At 32.9% G+C, this 23,817-nt stretch overlaps 1 protein-coding gene across 1 annotated transcript; it reads right to left on the bottom strand.

Annotated features, from left to right (window-relative positions):
- Positions 1–13,408: 13,408 nt before the first annotated feature.
- Positions 13,409–14,176, bottom strand: LOC141718877 (putative mitochondrial protein AtMg00310). The gene has a single exon (XM_074521251.1). It carries the CDS (start codon positions 14,174–14,176, stop codon positions 13,409–13,411), a length of 768 nt encoding a protein of 255 aa, XP_074377352.1.
- Positions 14,177–23,817: the final 9,641 nt, after the last annotated feature.

Genomic DNA, 23,817 nt, shown 5'->3' with positions numbered 1-23,817 from the left:
TTGTCAATCAATCGATTACCACCCAAATCGCATCATGATTAGACTTATTTTTAGGTAATCCCACCATGAAATCCATCGCAATATGTTCCTATTTCCATGCCGGTATATCTAGGGGCTGAAGCAATCCGTTTGGCCTCTGATGTTCCGCTTTGACTCTTTGACACGTATAACACTTACTTATTCATTCCGCAATTTCCTTTTTCATGTTTGGCCACCAATAACTCTCTTTTAAGTCCTGGTACATTTTCGTACTTCCAGGGTGAATTGAAAATCTCGAGTTATGCGCTTCTTGCAAAATCTCATGCTTTAGCTCCACAACATTAGGTATCCAAATACGTGAGTTAACACGGTATATTCCTTTTCCATCCTTTTAAGCTCTAATTTCTTCTCCTGTCAACTTATCCTTTTCGCGATTCATCACTTGCTCTTGACAGCATCGAATCTTTTCCAAAATTTGGGTTGAAATGACATCACATATATAGCTTCTCCTCCAAATTCTGGAGTCTATACTTTTATTTCCATCCTTTCAAAATCCTTGATCAATTCTTCCGATGACGTTAACATATTCAACCTTTCCTTGCGACTTAAAGCGTCTGCTACCATATTTGCCTTTCTAGGATGATAGTTTATCGTACAATCATAATCTTTGATCAATTCTAACCACCTTCTTTGTCTTATATTCAATTCCTTCTGGGTGAAGATATATTTTAAACTCTTATGATCTGTATAAATCTCGCATTTTCCCCGTATAAATAATGCCTCCAAATCTTAAGGGCAAACACAATTGCTGCCAATTCCAAATCATGCGGTGGATACTTTTGCTCATGCGGCTTGAGTTACCTTGACGCATATGCTATTACCTTCCCGTGTTGCATTAATCCAAGTCCTTTATATGAAGCATCACTGAATATCACAAATTCTCCTTTTTCATCTGGTAACACCAACACTTGGGCGGTTACCAGCCTCTTCTTTAACTCTTGAAAACTTTCCTCACAATTTTCCGTCCATACAGACTTCTCATTCTTTCTTGTCAACTTCGTTAATGGGACAACAATTTTAGAGAAATCTTGCACAAACCTCCTGTAATATCCGGCTAATCCCAGAAAACTTCTGACATCCGTAGGAGTCTTGGGTCTTTCCCAATTCATTACAGTTTCTATCTTGGCTGGGTCCACTTTGATTCCTTCTTCATTAACTACATGACCAAGATATTGCACTTCCTTTAGCCAAAATTCACACTTCGAAAACTTAGCGTACAGCTTCTCTTTTCTCAGAGTTTCCAAGGAAATCCTCAAATGCTCCTTATGATCTTCTTCTGGCTTGGAGTAAATTAGTATATCGTCAATAAACACAATAACGAACTTATCCAAATATTGCTTGAATACTCTGTTCATAAGATCCATAAATGCGGCTGGCGCATTCCTCAAACCAAATGCCATTACCAAAAACTCGTAGTGCCCATATCTCGTTCGAAACGCTGTCTTGGGTATATCTTCCGCTTTAATCTTTAATTGATGATACCCAAATCTTAAATCAATCTTGGAGAAACACGAAGCTCCTTTTAACTGATCAAACAAGTCATCGATCCGCGGTAGAGGGTACTTGTTCTTAATCGTCAATTTATTTAATTCGCGATAATCAATGCACAACCTCATACTTCCATCCTTCTTCTTTAAAAACAACACCGGAGCGCCCCACGGGGATACACTCGGCCGAATTACTCCTTTATCCAACAATTCTTGCAACTGAGCAGTCAATTCCTTTATTTCGACTAGTGCCATACGATAGGGAGCTTTCGATACTGGTTCCGTTCCAGGAGCCAAATCAATCGTAAACTCGATCTCTCTATCTGGAGGTAGTCCAGCAATTCATCAGGAAACACATCCAGAAAATCTCTTACTATTGGAATATCCTTGATCCTTACGGACTCTTGCTCTACATCCATAACATGAGCCAAATAAACTTCACATCCTTGACGTATTAATCTCCTCATCTCGATAGCCGTTAGTAATTTCTTCTTTTGCCTCTTTCCTTTGAATATCACTTCCTCACCATCCTTGGTTCGTAACTTCACCTTCTTACTTTTACATTCTATTTGCGCCTCATGGTTTGACAACCAATCCATTCCTAGTATAACTTCAAATTCTCCTAACTTAAAGGGAATTAAGTCAGCAGAAAAGTGCCGACCTTCTATGGCCACATCATATCGGGACAGACTTTGCTAACAATAACTTTCTCTTGATTTGATACCTCTATAATCAAATTAGGTTCCAGATGGTACGCAAGACAATTTAACTTATCAAGAATACTTTCAGAGATAAAAGATCTAGTTGCTCCATAATCCATCAATACTTTTACTTCTACTGAGTTAATAACAAGCATACCTGCTACCACGTCCACATCTTGCACCGCATCTTTCATTGTCATATTAAAGGTTCTAGCTCTGGGTTGAGCTGATACTGCTAAGAGAGATGGCGGTACAGCAATCCTAAGAACATTGGCCTTCTGAACAGGCTCTTTGCAATTCCTGGTCATATGGCCCACCTTTCCGCACTTGAAATAAGCCAAGTCTGGCTTCCTTTCTCCACTTGGGCATTCTGAAGAATAATGCCCTTTCTGGTTGCACTTGAAACATGTTACGTCCAACTTATTACACCTTCCCGGGTGTCTCTTTCCACAATTCTTGCATTCTTGAATTTGAGGTCTGTTATCCTTCCCCGACTGTCCTACTTTCTGGAAATGGTTCTTCTGAGCTCCATTACCGGGTTTAAACTTATGAAACTTTTGGTTTTGACCTCTACCATTCTTTCCAAACTTTCCTCTAAACTTCGATCTTCCTTGCTCTTGCTCTGAGCTTTCAAATTTCCTTTTTCTTCCTTCATTTTCTCTCCTCGCAGCATCGCGCTCACCTTCCATTATCATTGCCTTCTGTACCAAGGCAGCATAATTCTTGATCTCCAACAACGCTACTTGACTCCTAATCCATGGCTTAAGTCCCTGTTGGAACCTTTTAGCCTTCTTTGCCTCTGTATTCACATACTCAGGTACGAATCTAGACAACTCCGAGAACTTCACTTCATACTCCACTACCGACATATCCTCTTGCCTAAGGTCCAGAAATTTCATCTCCAACTGATCTTGCATATAGCTTGGCAAATACTTCTCCAAAAATATCTCAGTGAATTTCTCCCATGTTAAGTCCTTACCTTCCAAGAATGCCTTCGAAGATTCCCACCAGAAACTTGCTTCATCTTTAAGGTAATAACTCGCATACTGAGCTTTCTTGTCGTCCTTAACTTCTGGTTGCTCAAAAGCTTTTTCCATTTCTCTTAACCACGAATGAGCTTTAATCGGGTCTGGCAAGCCTAAGAACTCTGGGGGATGAACAGATTGAAAGTGTTTAAAGTTTCCAACTTTAGGGGCCACAGGTTGTTGTAAAAGCTGAGCAAGTATACTCATCATGGTGGTTACTGGGTTTACTTCTGGGTCTTGGGTTGGAATTTCTTCTTCTTGGTGATCTGGTGAGTTGGCCATTTCTTACAAACCTGATTGAGCAATTATTTAGCAATACGATAGCATGGCATATATAACAACATTTTATTATGAAATCTTTTACGGGTTTTAAGCTTCACCCAATTTTGCACATGCAATCCTATTACTACTTAATCTCATATCGGTGTTGTTTTATCATGGCACAGAATAGGGTATTACGAATTTTAATCATGGTTGTACGGAAACATAATATTTAGAACAGTTTATGAGATATTTAGGGTGCACAATGGAAAACAAGATAATAGATTTATTTAAACAAAGGGTACATAAAGAAAAGTCTGGCTATCACAAATTCTGAAATAGGGTACAATAATGTAGCAGGGTTAAACAGAGGAAAAACTGGAAAACATCCCCCTATCTACCCCTAACTTCTACCAACTACTACTACAATGATCTGAAATACAACATAACAAATGAAAAAGGGATCCCGGCATCTGACCAAGTATCCCAAAGCCTACTGGCGCTGAAAAAAACAACATCTACGGGCTCAACCAACAGTCCCGTCTAATCATCCAGAATCTCTCTCAACACAACCAACATCCAGCGAATGATCTTATGCAGCCTCCGGGCCTCAGCATCAGCATCACTAGTGGATGGTCCCTCATCCAGGCCACCTGCTCCACCATCTTAACCCGAACTCGCCACTCATCATCCATAACTGAAGCGTTCTGTCTAGACTCTCGGGCTAGCCTATCCACCAAGGCTCCCAACTCAGGAATACGGGAGTAAACAAAGTCTCGATCCTGGGCTAACTTGCCACCAACACTGACAGCTACAGTCTTAGGCATCTCAGACTCTGGCTCAGGGGCAGGGGTCTCTGAATCTGGCCTCAAGGGTGAAATCTGCATAGGGATCTCACTACTCTCAGAAGGGTCCTCCTCTAGGTCTGAACTAACATACACAGACTCCTCTGGAGAGGGTGGAATAGGGTCCACTGGGGTACCAGTCAAACTAATATCTGAATCTGAGTCACTACCACTACTGGGATCCTGAGAGAAAACACAAAACAGCAACCAAGAAACAACGTTAGGGTTAAATAAAGCTTTCAGCTAACTCACACCATAACTCTAGTTTCCACCTCACTATTACACACTTTCCTTAGACTATACCTAATAGTCTAACTCAACTCTATATGAGTCGAACTCGCTCGCGATATAAATATATACCCAAAATACCCTTTTTGGCCTAACTTGTCTCAGGGACTAGATCCTGTAGCTCTGATACCAACTTGTGACGCCCTCAATCTCAGGGTTAGAAAATGAGGACCCACACACCTTTAATCACATAATTAAATAAGCATAAACCCCGATTAACTACTAACAGGATCAAACAGGATAAAGTATGAGACAAGATTACAACTACATTCATCACAAATCATTGAAGGATCAGAATAGATCTTTCAGAAAAAGGAAAGCAACAATATTTCACTATACGAAATCAGTTATATGATCAACAGATTAAAATCAGGGTTCTCGAGCTTTAAGCTTCACATTATCACAATCAACTCTTTTCAAAGCGATATAAACCATTTTCATTTTTCAAGAATCAATTACTGAACAGGATGTTTCAATTCCTTTTTAAAAATCAATATAGAACCCTTGATTGGATCTCTTTATCTTTTCATTTCATAATAATACGGGTGATCAGCCCGTACCGGCCTCTAAGGATTCTGAATCAAGGATAACAACGTACTTAAATTAGAAGGATCAGTATCTGTTTCAGGGATCAATAGGAAATATGGTGATCAAGAAATAAGGTATCATTACAAGGGGTTCGTAAAGATAATTATAGGGTTTATAACAGTTCATGGCTTAACAAATAACTTGAACAGAAAAGACAGGTTACCAAAGGGTCGAATCAATAAGCTTATCAATAATAGTTTAACAAGATCAAAAACAGGGTATCTCAAGTCATTAACAGGAGTTCATTAATTAAACAGTTCCATACTCTACATGGTATGAACAATAACCTCTCTTATAACCATTTTCACAAGTAATGGGAGTTACTTGCCTGAATTTGCTTTCCTGAAGGTTGAACTACTGCCACCTAGTATACCCTTTTCTTTCCTAGCCTGAATGCCCTCACGCTCCAAATCTACAATAAAACCAAAATCTTAATAAGTTTCTCAACTCTCGTTCCCGAAACGATTACTCAATACGATAGCTCGATTATACCCTTGACTCGAATATACGAGTATAGCTTATACACATAAGCACATAGCACAACATACGTCATATACTTTACTCTTAACCTTTATACCTTTATATACTCGACAATCGACTAATAAACATCCTTATCTCAACTCGAAGTCAAATCATACTTTATAATAGTACACATAGCTCTTTATACTTGAAATTCTTATACAAATTAAATAAACGACAAAACTTACAATAACGACCCTAAAGTCATCTTTAAACCAACATGACAATCATAGTTAACACAAATCAATCATCCCCTTTCTTTTATACTTTAATTCGAACCAAACATAGCAAATCAAACCAAATCTTACATACAATACTTAACTAATCTTCATGACCAATTCAAGCACTTAAATTAGGATTTGACCTTTTTAACAATTATATACCATCCGACCATTCTACAAACATCACCCAAAATCAAGTAAATTTTCATACCAAATCCATATAACATATAATCAATCAAACAATGACATGCATCATCATTTCCTCTTTTAAACCCACATGCAATCTCATTTCTTCCTAGTTAAACTTAGATTATACCAAGATCAAATCACAAAAATCAATTTTCCCTTTTATTATTACAAGGTCGAACCAAAATCTTCATCATGCATATCCTAAATTTTCATTTCTCAAGCATCCAATCAAATATACAAGCCCAAACAATATAAAAATCATTTTTTTCAATCAACAACTCATTTTCATTACTAAAAATCATTTTTGATCTTCTAAAAATCAAGATTCCATTCGGGTTTTTCAAGAAGTAACACATGCAAACGTTTTTCTTAATCCTTAAATCATTAATCATCCTAATCCATCATCATTATCCTAGAATAAACATTCACAACCATTTAATTTAACAAAAACCAACTCAATAACTTTTAGAAATCAAAAATCCACTCGGGTTCTAAACAAATTACTACATGCAATCACCAAGGATAAGATTTATGATAGTTAGAGCTCAGTTATAGCATCATCACTCACCACTGGTTTACCGGAGTTCATCACCGATGGCGGTGGCTTCACGGTGGTGCCCTCATTCGAGGGTGTCCAACCACGAAACCCCCGTTTTCCATTAATTTCTCAAAACAACTAACATGCACATCTCATATACCAATCATTTGCAAAGATTCATGCTTAAACAAGATGATTTCAACAATAACATCAAGAACCGAGAAGCTCTCGGGTAAACACACACACATCGAGCTTGCATGCAAGTGGATATACACATATGCACACTCTAATACCTACTTATATGTGTTTAACAAGGGATTTTGAGAAGGATTGGTGAGAGTTATCAAAGGAACAAGTAGTATACCAAGAGAGAAAAAGAGAGCCGAGAGAGAGAGAGAGAGTAGCCGAGAGAGAGTGAGAAAGAAAGAAAGAAATGAGAGAATGGTGTGCACGGGAAAAAAGAAAAGAAAAGGGGGGAGGATGAGTTTATAAATAATCAGGGACAAGGGCAATTTGGTACTTTACTAATTCCCCTTTTAAATTGATTTACCTTTCTCTTTTTACTCCCATAGAATATTGGTGGAATAATAAATATATCTCTCTCAGAAAGTTGAAAATTATAGCGATTGACAATTTTAAAACGTAGATCTCGAAATTAGCTTTCCAACCATTACTCATAATAAGACTTTGAGCGTACGGTTGATTTTATATGATTTTCGCAAGCTCGCTTTAATAATAACATTTTTCCACATAAAAATTAATGTAAAATGCAATGACCACCAAATAAATCCATTCATCAAATTTAAAAAAGTCTCTAGGACTATTATGAAGATAACAGAATAAATCCCATATTTTTATCTTACTCAGATAATTTTATAAAAATGTGCGAAGCTTAAATAAACCTTTATTTAAATCAAATAATTCCCTTAAATCCATAAAAATGTCAACATATCACGTAATCATGCATACAGACAAGTAGGCATACATACGAACACGTTTCAACTCATGTCTGATCATAAAATTTATCTTTCTTTAATATTATTCATTTTTTACGCGTTTCGGGTCACGTTCAGCCTGACGGCCCAACACTCAGCGTTTCAATTACGCTTCTCAATATCGACCGACACGTCACTGGGACGAAATACTTTACTTAAACACATATTCACATTTTTTTTTATCGTAGGTAACCCGCAGCCGCTACCTTCGGGTGCGCACTGGGTAAACCCTACGGGCTCACGCAATAGCCTGCAAACCACGTGAACCAAGGTAAACCGCATTTAAGCGACAGGCTCTGTGACTCAGGAGGCATAATCATAAATTCTCCTCCCGTGGGATTCGAACCTGTGACAAAGAAGATAGTTTTCCCTTTTATGAAGATAGTTTATTGTGTTGAATAAAATCTGTTTTCTATTACTTGTGTTCTTATATTCGATTTGATTGTGATAAACACTGTATTCAACCCCCTTCTACAGTGTGTGAGACTTAACACAATAATTCCTGAACCGCTTTAGAAAAATAAAAAATAAATAGGCACATAATGCACTTAGAGATACATTAATTGAGCATTTGTTAGCATTTGTTGGAAGAATATACTAATTCAAAAAATTAGTGTGTATCAATAAAATTTTGTATGTTAATTATTATAATGAAGATGGTTTTGGTGAATTAAGTGCACAATTTTAATATTTGTATGTGTATTAATTTTTTTTGATTTAATTAATTTATAAAATATTATATAAATTGTTAATAATGATTAAACGATAAATTTAAGGTAAAATTACTTAATATGATATTTATATATTATTATATGTAAAAAGTAATTTGAAACAAATATTTGGACCACAATATTATAGTTGATCATCCAAATTTAGATTTTTGGATCACGTTGGAGATGGAGAAAAAGTAATCTTAACTTGTGAATTTTTTGCAAATTAGCCTATATCAACTCTTTTTCTCACACGCAATCCCAATAAAATTTGTTATATTATAAAAATTTTGATTCAAGTTTGTCACAAATTAACCATTAGTTGACTTGGATAAAGATCCCAAAACTTACTATGAAATTATTTAATTAAAAATTACATCAATATTTTGGCAAAAAAAATAAAAAATTACATCAATATTCTAAATACTTATACAATATTTCCTACTTATGTTTACCAAATAAAATATTACTACTACTGTCATCCCATGTAATTTAGGTAGCATTCCATGTAATTTAGGTAGCATCCCGGCATAATATAGCTACTCTATTATTTTTCAATTAAACTTCTTACGTATTATGTTATAGTAAATGTATTTTCATATGTTTTGAATTATAATATTTGAAATTAAAAAAATACAAATTTCATACATGGGATATAAAATAGAATATAAATTATATTATAATAATTTTATTATAAAATATGACAAAAATTATAGTGATGAATATAACTTCTTTCTTGTATTACAACTAAATTTTAAATAAAATATTTTCAATTTTTAAGTTACAAACACATATATACATATATCATTTTATAGTTAAATATTAGTGTGTAACTTATCAAAAATTATAATAAAGAACTTAACATATATTCATTACGTATAGATGTCCAATTAATTTTTTAACTTGAAATAAAATTAATAATTATATATATTTACAACTAATAAATCGGGAAATAAATTTATTACAAACAACTTAAAGTAAAATATTAAAAACATAATTTATTAATACTGAATTCAATAATACACTAAATTAGTCATGTCCACGGCACACCAGATAACTATAGTTAATTTAGTTTTATATTTTGGTCACACTACATGATTATATTATATCCTATATTATTATATTATATCCTACATATAATTAGTGTAAGACAGGTTGGCTGGCTAGGGTCAGGTTAATAAGATCATTTAAAAACTATCCACTTTTGTACATTAGTTCAAAATACAGAAAAACTATTCATTTCTTAAGTAGTTTTCCTAATAAACTCATATAATAATAATGTAATTTGTTAAATAAAACCCAATCTAATCATTTATAATATGAAATTATTTTAGATAAAAATTGTACACAAATATCAAAAAACTATACTATAATTAAGAAAACCTAAAAAATGTAAAAATAAATTACATTAATTAATTAATACATTAGATATTAAAATAAATAAACATTCAATTAAAAATTAAAAAAAACAACAAAAATTATACTAGGTGTGAAAATATTATAGCAAAATTTTATATTATTTACATACACATGTAATTGAAATTAAATAAATAAAAATTAATATATAAAACATATGAAATGACATATTTTGCATTGTGTTTATATTAATATGAAATTAAATTTTATTATAAAAAAAACGTGTTATGAAAAATATGTCATATTGAACGTTGACATTAAATTTTTATATTATAAATTTTAGAACACGTATGGTCTTGATATTTATATTAAAATATTAATCACAAATCAACATATCTAACAAAATCATATAAAAACTATATATTTATATATATTCAAATTATTATTTTCGTAAATGTCAAAAATGAAATAGTTCAGTTGTAAGTAAGTTTAAAAATAGTTTTTTTAGAAAAATAAAGAAATGTCATGTGCAGTATAACATTATATTGACTAAAAATAATAAAATTTTAACATTTTTTATTTCAAATTATAATATATTTATTTTATTTATTCTATTATATTATTATAATAGTTAATAAATTGTATAACAAATATAATAAATAAGTCATTAAGAAATTGAACTACAAATATACATTTTTAAATTATATAAAATAATACAAGCAACAATTATCTTGATAAAAATAAATATAAATAACAATTAAGAAATTATTTGTTAATCGGGTTAATAATATCATTTTTTTACAAAAAATTGAAACGTACAAGTTTGATTTAAAATATTGTTGAATAGATAATTTCTTTTTTATCTTATAATATAAAAAAATATTTAGGTATAAATATAATGTGTATTTTATTTCTTTTAAAAAATTAAATTTAGAGTACATCATCAATCCCATAAAATATAACAACAAGAAAAATATAATAATAATAATAATAATAATAATAATAATAATAATAATAATAATAATAATAATAATAAAACTATTATAATTTCAAATAGAATGCAAATCTAATAAAATATATTATATATTATATTTATTTCATTTATTCTAATATTCCATTTTAATACTTAATAATCTGTATAATAAACACAATAAATAATTCATTAAGAAATTAAACTATTGTCATACATTACAAAACGATATAAAATCATATTAAAAATATTTTATTTATATAATACAAGCAACAATTTTCTTAATAAAAATAAATTTAAGTAAGAATTAACGAATAATTTGTTAATTGGCTTAAAATCGATCATTTTTTAAAAACAAATATTTGGAATGAGTGAGTTTGATTAAAAAAATTAGTAAAGAAATCATTTTAATTTTTATCATATAAAATAAAAAAATATTGAAATTATATTTAGGTATATATATTAGCGTTTTATTTCATTTTGTAAAAGAGGTAAATTACGGATTATCTTTTAAAAAAAATTAGAGTACATAAATTTTATAAAACATAAAAATTAGGAAGAAATATAATAATAACATAAAAAACTATTATAATTCAAAATTAAAAAAAAAGTTATTAAAATATATTTAAAATTACTATCACAAAAAAATATAAAGTATTTTTTTTCAAAATTATTGCTAAAACCAAAAAATTATGAAACATTAGCAAGATGCGAACAACGAAACACTTTACAATTTTTTATCAAACTCCAAAATATTAAGAAAATAAAAATATATAAATAAAATAAAAACAACTACGTAAACATATTTTGTAAACTATAATTATATGTTATTAAAAAATATAAAATAATATTAGTACAACTGTCAAAAATGTCAAATGGTACGACTTACAAAAGCAAACAAAGAGGGTACTATTCATAATTTCCCTAAAAATTAGGGAGAAATATAATAATAATAAAAAAATTTATTAAAGTACTGTAACAATTAAGTGTAAAGATTGTTTTTTCAAAATCATTACTAGAACCAAAAAAGTATAAAATATTATTACAAAAGCCGCAAGATGCGACTTTTAAAAAACTTTTTAATTCTTTTTATCAAACTCCACAAGTTTAAGAAAAAAATATATAAATAAAAAAAATTATGTAAACACAATATATGACATGATTAAAAAAGTTCAAATAATTAAAAAAATAAAATAAATTATAACAGGTATGTTATATTTAGGTTATCAATGTCAAATATAATAATAATACATTAATAACTAAATATATAGGTGCAAAAAGTGTAATTATTAAAAAAATAATTTTTCATGAAAAACATAAAATTTATTTAGAAAATAAAATAATTTAATTAAAAATTAATTAAATAAAGAATAAATATTCAAAAAAATATATAGAAAAATGATAATCAATCCAGCACGGCTACAAAACTAGTTTTTCATAATATACCTTAATGTTTGTTTTTGAAATAATCATACTTGCTTTCAATAAATAGAATCGAAAATCAGTACATCAGAAATAAAATCCGGAGCAACATCAGTCCACTCCTGGAAGTCTAACATAGAATGTGCAGCCTTTGCTAGAGTATGAGCTACGCCATTCACAGACCTATGAATGAAATTCACTACCACATTATCAAAGTGCTTAAAATACTCAACACAATCTACCACAATTGTATGAAAAAATGAACGTCCCTGTACTCCTTTGCATGCATCTGCCAGCATTTTAGCATCCGTTTCGAAGACACATTTTTTAATACTTAAGCTCTTTGTCCGTGATAGAGCTTCTTTGAGACTAATTGCTTCTGCCTCGCGCGGTAGCATTGTTGCTGCTATTCTCTGAATTCGCGCTCGAACAAAATCTCCAGATTCATTCCTAACAACACAGCTAATACCCATACTTCCTGTTGCTTCAAAAATGGCTGCATCAATGTTTACTTTTAACCAACCTAGAGGAGGTGGAAACCAGCATTCCGGGCTCGAATTTGTAGCATGTTTGTTAATGTGTTTCTCAAGCTGACTCATCTTCCAATCGTGTAACAGATTTAGTGCTCCTGCATGAGCACCAAAAGCCGATCCTGTAACTTTGTTCCACACCCAGTTATTCCGTCGGTTTCATAGATTCCAACAGATCATTGCAATCAAACCTAACTTCTCTCGATTACATACGCTAAATAGAAAAGTAAATACTTCCCAAACCGATCCTTGAGCTTGCTCGTTGTTCAACTCATGAATTCCTGCCTTCAGCCATACCTCCTTTGCAAATGAACAGTGAAATAACACATGCTCAATATTTTCCTCAAAACTCAAGCACTACGCATATCTGGTATTTATCTGCACACGTTTTTCTGACAAAGCAACAGCCGTTGGCACCACAGACCTGCAAACTCGCCACATAAAATTCATGACTTTTCCTGGAATATCTAATGACCATAATCTCTTCCAAAACTCCGCTTTTGGCCAGTTTTGCTCCCCTACCGATTGTTTATAACTACTTTTTACTGTAAAAATACCTGTATGGTCTAAAACCCAAAACCACGAATCCTGCTTCACCTGCTTTGAAATAGGAATTTGCTTGATCAGTTCGACATCCCTTTCATTTAAAATATCTTGTAAAACCTCCTCATCCCATCTATCCTTGCTATCCGCCATTAGATTTCCCACTCTCACATCTTCGAGTTCAGGAGCTGTTAGTTGTAAGATAGCCATTCTGCAGACAAGGTAACCACGGTACTTTCCAAATATTCGTATCTTCCCCATCCCCTATTCTTCGCCTGCATCCTTGCTTTATGACATGTTGAGGTTGTAAAATACTTCTCCACACGTAAGACGGATTTGATCCCAATGTTGCATCAATAAACTCATTATTAGGATAATATTTTGCCTTCATTAATCTCGTAACTAATGAATTGTCACCATTTATTAATCGCCACCCTTGTTTTGCCAACATTGCAACATTAAACTTTTTGAGATCTCTGAATCCTAACCCCCCATTATACTTTCCGTCACACAATCTCTCCCATGCCATCCATCGTATTCCTTTGCCACTCCCACCTGACCCCCACCAAAATGAATTCATATGACGCTCAATTTCATTACAGATTTCATTTGGAATGAGAAATAAACTCATCCAAAAGTTGGGCACTGATTGGGCTGCAGTCTTAAGGAGTACCAATTTTCCTCCTTTCGACAGTTTCTTATTACTCCAGTTTTGTAATTTCTGGCTTACTCTCTCTGTCAAGAATTTGAAAGCATTATTCTTCCTCCGTCCTATAAACATTGGCAGGCCTAGGTAGTTCCCTGGTAGGTCCGACTCTTGTACCTGGAGAGTAGTACAAATTTGCTGTCTGCACTGTCTATTCGTGTTTGGACTAAATGTCACAACCGACTTCGTAAAGTTAATTGACTGACCAGATAACTTTTCATACCTTTCCAGTATATCCTTCATACTCCTTGCTTCCTGAAGTGTGGCTTTGAAAAGTAGATAACAGTCATCCGCGAAGAGTAAGTGCAAAATAGATGCGCCCCTCGATCAATAGAACACCCATGCACTAATTCTACCTCTTCATGCCTTTTAAGTTAGTTGGCTTTGTGGGAAAAAAAGAGTTTAGAGGTTAATTTGTAAAAAATGAGCAAGTCCGTTACTTTTTTTAGCTAATAACTCATATCAAACACAATCTCCTGAAGAAAAAAAAAATAAACACACCCCAAAAATTATAGTCAAGTGCAACTTCAAATATACACAAAACTTGACATGTACAGTTCAGCTGGACTATCATTCACTATTCACCGAGCTTTATATATTATATTTCTTATAAAATTTTATTATTATTATTATTAATATTATTATTTTGGGTGTTAAAATAGAAGCACAGTGGCAAATAATAATACGGCAAATAATTATACTAGGGATACTTCAAGCCGTACACCAACTTGCTATTAATATTTGAATATTTATAGCCAGATGCCCAAGTTCCATTTAATTCCAAAGTTCCAATTTCCAAGTATCAACCTCAACAGTTAGCCTACATAAATTAACATATGATACAAAAAACTACTACTAGTTTAATCAGAAAGTATGTTACTCCTCTGTGCCGTCCCAATTTATCTGTTATTTTGATGGTCAAATTGACTCAATTTTGATCATAAATATAAGCTTATTATTTCATTATTCTGAAAAATTAAAAAATACATATTGAAATATATTGAACATACTTTTTAATGATATAATTTTTATAAATATTTTCAATAATGTGCTATGTGCAATTTTCAGTCAAAATTGGGTCAATTTGACCGCAAAAAGTCAAACAGGACACATAAATTGGGACGGAAGGAGTACATTATAAGAAAAATATCTTGATCATATTAGACCATCTCCTACGAAGAGAGTCCCTTTTTTTATTTATTGAGCCCCATTAGCATGACAAGTAGGCAAAAACTGGATTTGAGATAAGGCTTATTTTCTCGAATGCATAGTTTATCTAAACAATTAACTGACCCTATTTTTTGCATTATAATATATTACTTTAACAAATGAACTCAATCAAATATAACACATAAATTTTAAAACATAGTATATAGAACACAATGTGTTGGGCTCGGCCCGGGAAGTTATGCTCTAACCAACTTCTTCACTTGCTCCAGTGCTGAAAAAAATAGTTAGATCTCAATCTCGTTCTCCAACGCAGGACTTGGTCTCGTGTTAGAAATGGTCTTACATTCGGATTGTCCGCTATTTGGCCCTCACATACTATTTGACATCCATATATTCGTTACCACATCACCTTATAACCAATCATGTATGGTTGGACTAAATGAATATGGTCAGATTCTGGTATAGTTTATAAAGAGCATCTCCAACAAGGTATTTATATAGGTTTTTAATTTCAAAAATAGAGAGTTATGTTAAAATTTGAGCTCCAAGCCTTAAAAGTCTTTTCTTTCTGCTCAATTATAACAGTCTCTACCTAACTCTTAACTTATATTTTATATTAAAATAATCTCTCCACTTTCTTTCTCTCTCCCTCTTCTTTTGTCCTTTTATAAATTTAATGTACTTTTAATTATAAAATAATATATAAATAGTGAGTTTAAAAATTATTGTTGAAAATGGACCTACATTATCTTGCTTGCTACGAGTTAATTTTTTATATTATTTTTAAAAAATGAGTTTAGAGTCTCTTGGACATACTATAATGAACTAGTCACTATATTAGCGTGGAGATGGTCACTTTTCTGGGCAAAATTTAGGGCAAAGAGACCCAAACTGGAGTATCCATGTCTATTGCACACTTAGTTGATAAATGGGTCGTGTATCAGATAGTCTATGAAGGTAAAAAATAATATGGAAGATAGGTCATGGGTAGATAAATTTACTTATCGGGTAAATTAGGGAGTACACTTTAAGATTATATAGATTCTCAAAATTTCCTACCATAATTAATTTATTTGGTTTTTGATTTTACGAGTCAACTTGTCATTTAACCGGTACTTATAACCAGTTTTTCGTTTCGGATTGGTATTTCGATTTTTTTTAAATATATATCAATGATCCAATTTTATGGATGTTAATATCTATATATTTTAGTAATAGTCTCAAAAATTTCATAAAAGAATTAATTTATTTGGTTTGTGATTTTAGAAGTCAACTAATAATTTGACTGATACTTATAACCAGTGTTTCATCAAGGATTGGTGTTTTGATCTTTTTATACATAATTATCGACGATCCAAACGCATGGATGTCAAGATCGATATATTTTAATAATATTTCCAAAAGTTCATAAAAGAATTAATTTATTTCAAAAATGCTTTTAGGAGTAAACTAGTCATTTGACCGGTACTTCAAACCAGTGTTTCATCTCAGATTGGTGTTTTAATTTTTTCAAAAATGTTTATCGGTGATCCAACCGTATTGATGTTAAGATCTACATATTCTAGTTATATTCCCAAAATTTCATAATAGAAACAATTTAATTGATTTGTAATTTTAAGAGTCAACTAGGCATTTGACCGAAATTCTAACAAGTATTTCGTCTTAGATTGGTGTTTTAATTTTTAAAAATATTTATCGATAATCCAATCATATGAATGTCAAGAGTTATATATATATATATTAGTAATATTCTCAAAATTTCATAAAAGAATTAATTTATTAGGTTGGTCGTTTTAAGAGTATCAGTATTTTTAATCGGTATTTCGTCTCAAATTGATGTTTTAAAATTTTTAAAAATATTTATCGACGACCGTACCGTATATGTAAACTGTAGTCATATTCCCAAAATTTTATTAAAGGATCAGTTTAGCTGGTTTGTGATTTTAGGAGTCAGATAATCATTTGACCGGTACTTCTAACCAGTATTTGGTTTCAGAATGATGTTTTAATTTTTTAAAATAAATTATCGACGATTCAACCGTATGGATTTTAAGGTATATATATATATATATTAGTAATATTCTCAAAAATTCAGAGAAGAAATAATTTATTTGGTTTTTAAATTTTAGGAGCCAACTAGTCATTTGACCAATATTTTTAACCATTGTTTTGTCTCAAATCGGTGTTTTGATTAAAAAATTTATTTATAGACGATCCAACCTTATGAATGTGAAGATCTATAAAGTTTCATAAAAATTAAATTTAGTTGGTGTGTGACTTATATCATAACACAAATTTTTTTCGAATTAAAATTATTAAATTTGGTCGGTCAGAAATGATAACGTTGGTAGGAAATGAATTGGTCGATTTTAAAGGAATTGGTCGGTTGTAAGTTGGTTGAAAATGATGTGACGTGGCAGTGGCCCCCTATGTACATGATGTTTGGTCGGTTTTGACGTACTTTGTCGGTTATTAGTTAATTGAAAATGATATTACGTGGTTGTGACCCCCTATGTACCTGACATTTAGTCGATTTTGACGTTATTGGTCACTTATGAGTTGGTCGGAAGTGATAGTGACGTGGATGTTGAGCCCCAATCATTTCATAAACACACTATTAGTCGCTTATAATGTCACTGGTTAGTTGTTTCGGTCAGTTATAAGCTGTCTTTTGTGACCATTTTTTGATAGTCGGAAATGAGTTGTTACAATTAACGAATCTAAGTAGGAGTTTTTTCAATTACATAAAGAATTGAAAACGCCATACCATATGCAAACACGACATTTACTAGAAAATTCAGCTCCCAAAAATAGCCGAGTCAGAGATATTCGGATTATATCTTTTCTATATGCATGTTATAGAATAAGAAATATTCGAGATTCAGTTTAAATTGACCTTTGAGCTTACTGAAGAGTAAAGTCATGAGCGCATATATGAGTTCCAAAATTTTAACAGATGTAAGGGATTGAGTATCTGTAATTCTATTAAAATGAACTGCTCTTCGAATAACAAGGAGCTGAAAATTTCACATGCAAATTCAGCCGCCTCCGCAAGGTATTCAAACTAATTCATCAAATTCTTGTAGATGGCGCTATTACGGCCAAATCCAGACTCTTTACATCGACATTCGACAGTGTCCCAATATATGTAAATTAATTAATATATATGGACTCGATATGTAATTTTATATATATATATGGACTCGATATGTAATGTATGCATGATTATATGAATCTGGAACTTCAGACTTAGTGGGGAAAACAAAATTATGAATATGTTCTTATTGCAATGAGTTATTCCAAGTAAGAGAGTGATGTAGTTGTAATTATTAAACTGGTGGTTGGGACATGTATATTATTGCATTCTGGCCGTTTATTAAAAAAATTAGGAAAATTTTTCTTCAAGTATTTAAGTTGGAGTAGTGCATCTCGCTCTCAATATACGGTGTATATATATGGAATATTCCTCCTCAAGCTTTAGGAGGCGGGAGTGGTGTGCACATGCGCATTACTAATATTTTGAGAAAATCAACAATTTTTTTCACTCTATAAATACCTCTGCTAAACTAGTGTAACTCATTGCAACTAACTACTACTACAACTCTCTCCCTCTTTCGCACTCTATTCGAATGATCCTAAACTTTTTGTACACATTTTAACTAGTAGGAAGTTTAGGTCTCATCAGTTGGAAGAGATTAGCATTGACTCATCAGTTTAATTTCAATTAGTTTATATATATTATATCTCTCTAGTTAACTGAAACAATGGCCAACTTGAGTAGCATTGTCTTGTTTTTCCTATTGTTGATACTGGCAAATGAAGTAGCTCGCATCGAAGGAAGAAAGGTGGAGCTTGGGAAAAAGAATCAGACCGCTGTTCTGAAAGTAATGTCATTGGATGAAGAGGGTAAAGTTGGCGCTGGAAGTAGTAGTGTTGCAATCCCTAGCCGGAATGGTGGTCAGATAAGTACAAAAGATGCTAGAGATGTAGATGCTTTCTGACCTACTACTCTGAGACACAGTCGTGGCATTGGTCATTAATTCCGAATATTCATACTTAACGTAAATGTGCATGGCTAGCGCAAGCTAGGGTTTCTGCAAACAACAAAAAATGTAATTAACAATTAGTTTTAGTTTCCATCTCGCGATTCTTATATGATTGTACTCGGCTACCATATATACGTTATATCTTCGAACTAGTTATTCCCGTTTGAGGGTTGCATTCTTTAAATTACAATGTTTTTCTATTATCAAAATTTTGTTGTTTTGCTCGAGTGCCTGCAAGTGTTGGATATGTGTGCCATGCAATATATATAGCTGTACTTATTTAAAATTGAAAGTACAACTAGCTAGCCTCAAACTTAATTATTTCATTAGTAAAGTAGTTAAAAATGAAATATTTCACAACTATTCAAATTAATAAGTATGTCATTTAATTTTTGGATTGTTTAACTTTTCAAGGTCAAATTCACCGAGTTTTGCTTACAAATTACTGACCGAGTTTGAACTTTGGTAAATATTAAATGTATGAACTTTTTCTAAAATCTTTAAATCTAAAAGTTCGTTGGTTTATATATTTTAACATATAAAAATGACGTAAAATGTTAAATTTAATCAGATCGTCCCAAATCATGTAAGTTGTTTATGTTTAATGATATTGTGTAATGCAGGGGGAGCAAACCTCGGATCGGTTCGGTTTTTAGATAAAACCGGAACCAGAAGTCTTCGATTTTTAAAATTAAAAACCGTAACTGCAACCGATCCATCGGATCGGTTTCATTTTTAAAAACTCTGGATCGGTTTATATCGGTTCGGTTTCGGTTGCAAAACCCGTTTAAAAAATATATTGCATAATGTCTAAGTATCGTTTACAAAGATGATTTTTCTTATATATGTTGTAATGTTAGAATGTCTTACTGATGAAGTTGATAGAAAATAGACAAGTAACAAAAAATAATACTCCATATTGCATTATCCTGAAAATTGAATTCATTTAGAAATATATGTAATCCAATGGAGTGGATCATGTTTTCACTGAAGTTGTGACAATATATAGTTATAACAGTTTACAAGACATGACCAAAACATTAATAAAGAAATTTAGTTTTATTTATTGTGCAGACTAGCCATAGCAAACACACCACAGTTCCTGCAGGAGAGGTTTCAAACTCTTAGAACACCATAATCAAAGACTAGGCATCACAAATAACTTAAAATTATGATAAAACTTCTTCACATTCATTGTCAGAAATACTTAAAGTAACAACCAGCACAAATCCACAGCTTATGTTATATATATACATATATTTGTTAATTCTAAACATATATATATATATATATATTTATTTATTTAAATAATCGGTTCGGTTCGGTTTTTCTCGGATCGGTTTAGACCTATAACCGGAACCGAAAAATTATCATCGGATCGATTTTTGAACTTTTCGGTTTCGGATCGGTTCGGATTTGTGCGGATTGGATTTGTGCCCATCATAATATATTCTTATTTCATATACCGACCGTTTTTGTTCTTGGGTCGGAATAGTTCAGTCAATTTTGATTGATTTTTTTGTTCGCTCATTTTTTTGTGTCGATCAAAATTGATCTGTCGAAAAATGACATGTTTCTTGTGGTGAACGGTGTTGATGGAGGAATTCAGTAGCAACAAAGTTCGAGGTTAGTAACCAGAAATAAAATCTATGACGGTGGTCCTTCGTCAGAAAATGTGAATAGTAATCATCGGATTTTATAAACAGTGTTTGGTGTTTGTGATTATTGGTGGCTGAGATTTCTTAGAGTTAGTGGTGGCTCCTTTGCACTCTCGCTTCTGACCTTTTACAATTTTCCTACGTATACCTATTTATAGGGAATCAAGCCAACGTAGTTCTTGGGGAACAAGAAACCAAATGGGCTTAGATCTCTTGTCCTGAGGCCCAGTAGGAAATCTACTGGAAACCGTCTTCTACTAGCTTTGGAAATGTCCGCCGATGAGGCTCAACCACAAAGGATTAAAGCTCATCCACGGCTTCGGGACTTCACGGATAAGGCATCTCCCTAGCCAAGGATAACCCTTCGCTACCAGCTGTTTCTCTAATCCGTGGACGCGAGTATAGTCGTGGTTCACCCTTAATGCGCATACTTGTCCCACGGATAAGGAGTCCCTACCAGATTGCAGGATAAGTAATCCCAAGCTTTGGGTGTAAAGTACAGGATACTCCAAAATCTCCCAACGAGGACACTTATTGACTATAGAGATAGAGCACACACCAGATTTCACTCCACATCCCCAATGAGGACACTCATTAACTATAGGAGGAGGTCTTCTGTCCAGGAATACCCATGGAGGTCTCTGACCACGGACATCGCCTTCCTGTGGTTGCATTACTGGAAGGAGTTCTTCAATAGGGTACCTGCAACAAATAGTAATAATAATCTCTTTCTTCCTTGAATCATCCAAAGAATCCATCCAGGTAATCATGTTGAAGTCCCTTCCAAACTACTTCTTCTTCTTAAGGCGCGCCCTAACACCTTCCCAAGGTTTATAGGCCAGCTTATTGAGGATTATCCAAAGTCTCATTTTCATTAACGGAGCGCGCCTTCCCTTTCATATGAGGGCGCGCCTGTATATATTAAGTCATCAACTTATAACTTATTGTACACATATGGGCGCGTCCACCTGAAACGGCAGGGGACGCGCCTTCTTCCTTTTTTAGTAAGGAGGGCTTGCCTTATCATATCTTCACTATCAAACATAAATTGCTCAATTAATCCCAATTGACCTGGCTCTGACCCGAATAATATTCATACCAAATTTTGGGCATAACAACTACCCCCCAAATTCCATATGCTATTGAGAATGGGATTGGAATTTCTTGTCTTTATCAAAATTTGTATAAACTTATATATTATCAATATTATCTTACAGGACGCGCCTTTTGGAACACATTATTTTATCTTTATATAAAATTCGTATAACTGCGATTATCAGAGAGGGCGCGCCTGCAAAAGGGCGCGTCATTTGGCTTCCAAACGGTTCAAAAACGGTTCCACTTCTTTCTCGGAAATCGTGATCAACATGATTGATTTGATTTAATATGATTGACAGTTGTCATTATCAGCTGTAAATACAAGTAAGAATCATTATTCTTAATTTTTACTTTACTTTCTCCCCTTTTTATTTTACCCTTTCCTCCAAAATTACCAATGCCGGTGGGATCGATTTTGCTCGGAATCAGCCTTTTTCTTCATCATTTCCTTAATTTTTTCCGGTCAATCTGTTCGTCAAACACAGAGGTACGAGATATACTCCTTCTTTTCAAATTTCATTTAGTAGACTAGATGCAATGATAATGTAAGTATTCATCTTCCCCTCTTTTTTATGTGTTCTTCATAAATCTTGTATGTATATGTGTGTATATCATGTATATGATGTGTATATATTGCGTATATGCCAGTTTAGATCCACAATTTTAGGGTTTCAATTTCAAATTTGTGTTTATGGAACTGCATCCGTTATCATAGAATAGCTAACGCCTGATTTAAACATAGGGTGCGCCCTTTAAGGAATGAATATCCATAGGAAGCTTTATCTCACATTAGGGCGCTACTACTTTGTTTTCAATATCCTTAATAAATTGATTGTTATTATTTATTTCGAGTAAGAAACGCCATTTTATTTAGGCGCGCCGTATTATCACGTCCCATCCTTTTCGACCCTTACCATGCTAACTAGGGTGCGCCTATACTATGTTGGGTGCGCCTCCTTTTTATTATCTACTTCTGTTGTTCATTCATGCCCTCAACAACCTTTTTTTTTTTGACAGCTAGAAGACGAGGGCGCGTCTTCTCCCTTTCACTCCTTCAAGAAATTTCTCTCAAATCTCGGGATATATTCTCCTCCCAATACTTACTTCGAACCTCAACCCCCAAACGCTCACCATACCTCCGAGTTCTTACATCGAGTGGCGCGCCTTATCTAAGATTCCAAGGAAAGAAAACTAATGGCAGATTCTTCGAATAGTTCTTCAATGGATAAATTTCCTTTAGCTCAGAGTAAAGGAAAAAATAAACTAATTCCCAAAGATAGATCACCACTTCCAGAGACGACGACCTTAACGATTTGCTAGAAAAACTGAATGTTGATAGATACAGAGGAGTAAAGATATGTGTTAACGTGGGAGCTGGACCATCCAAGGTTTCTTATAGAGCAATTTCTCCAAGTTTATCTCCTCATCCATCTCAGGGCGTGCTAGATTCTCCTAATTCTTAGGGTGCGCCTGATGAGGACTTTCTTGAACTTAAAGAATGTAATAACCCCAATTTTTGGAAATTTTTGAAACCCTTATGAATAGTGTTTTAGCTGAATGAGAAAACTTTTCATGCCACACTATGTAGGGGTTCTGTTATGGATATACTGAGATTTTATTAGTACTCTATATGGTATATAAGTGTATGTAAAGATCGTCAGAATCCAATTCCGAACACTTTGATTTTTCCCGGAAATCCACTAGATACGGAAAGAATTGAGTATAAGGTAACAGGATAAAAATGATTTAAATTAAAGGATTATAAGAGAGGATCATCAAAGGAATATAATATATGGAGAAAGGTTAAGGGAACCTAAGTAATAAGATCCCGGGTATGATCCCTCAAACGATAAACGAAAACGAAAGTTAAGCGAACCGTATAACAGATCAGCGGTCAGTAGGCAAACAATTA

This window comes from Apium graveolens, chromosome 4, assembly GCF_009905375.1.
Source record: "Apium graveolens cultivar Ventura chromosome 4, ASM990537v1, whole genome shotgun sequence".
Taxonomy (NCBI): domain Eukaryota; kingdom Viridiplantae; phylum Streptophyta; class Magnoliopsida; order Apiales; family Apiaceae; genus Apium; species Apium graveolens.
The sequence above is the reverse complement of the archived record's forward strand: the minus strand, read 5'-3'. Positions and strand labels throughout refer to the sequence as shown.

Bases quoted from the DNA above. Each gene is read 5' to 3' on its own strand.
- LOC141718877 (XM_074521251.1), bottom strand. From the start codon at position 14,176: ATGAAGGATATACTGGAAAGGTATGAAAAGTTATCTGGTCAGTCAATT.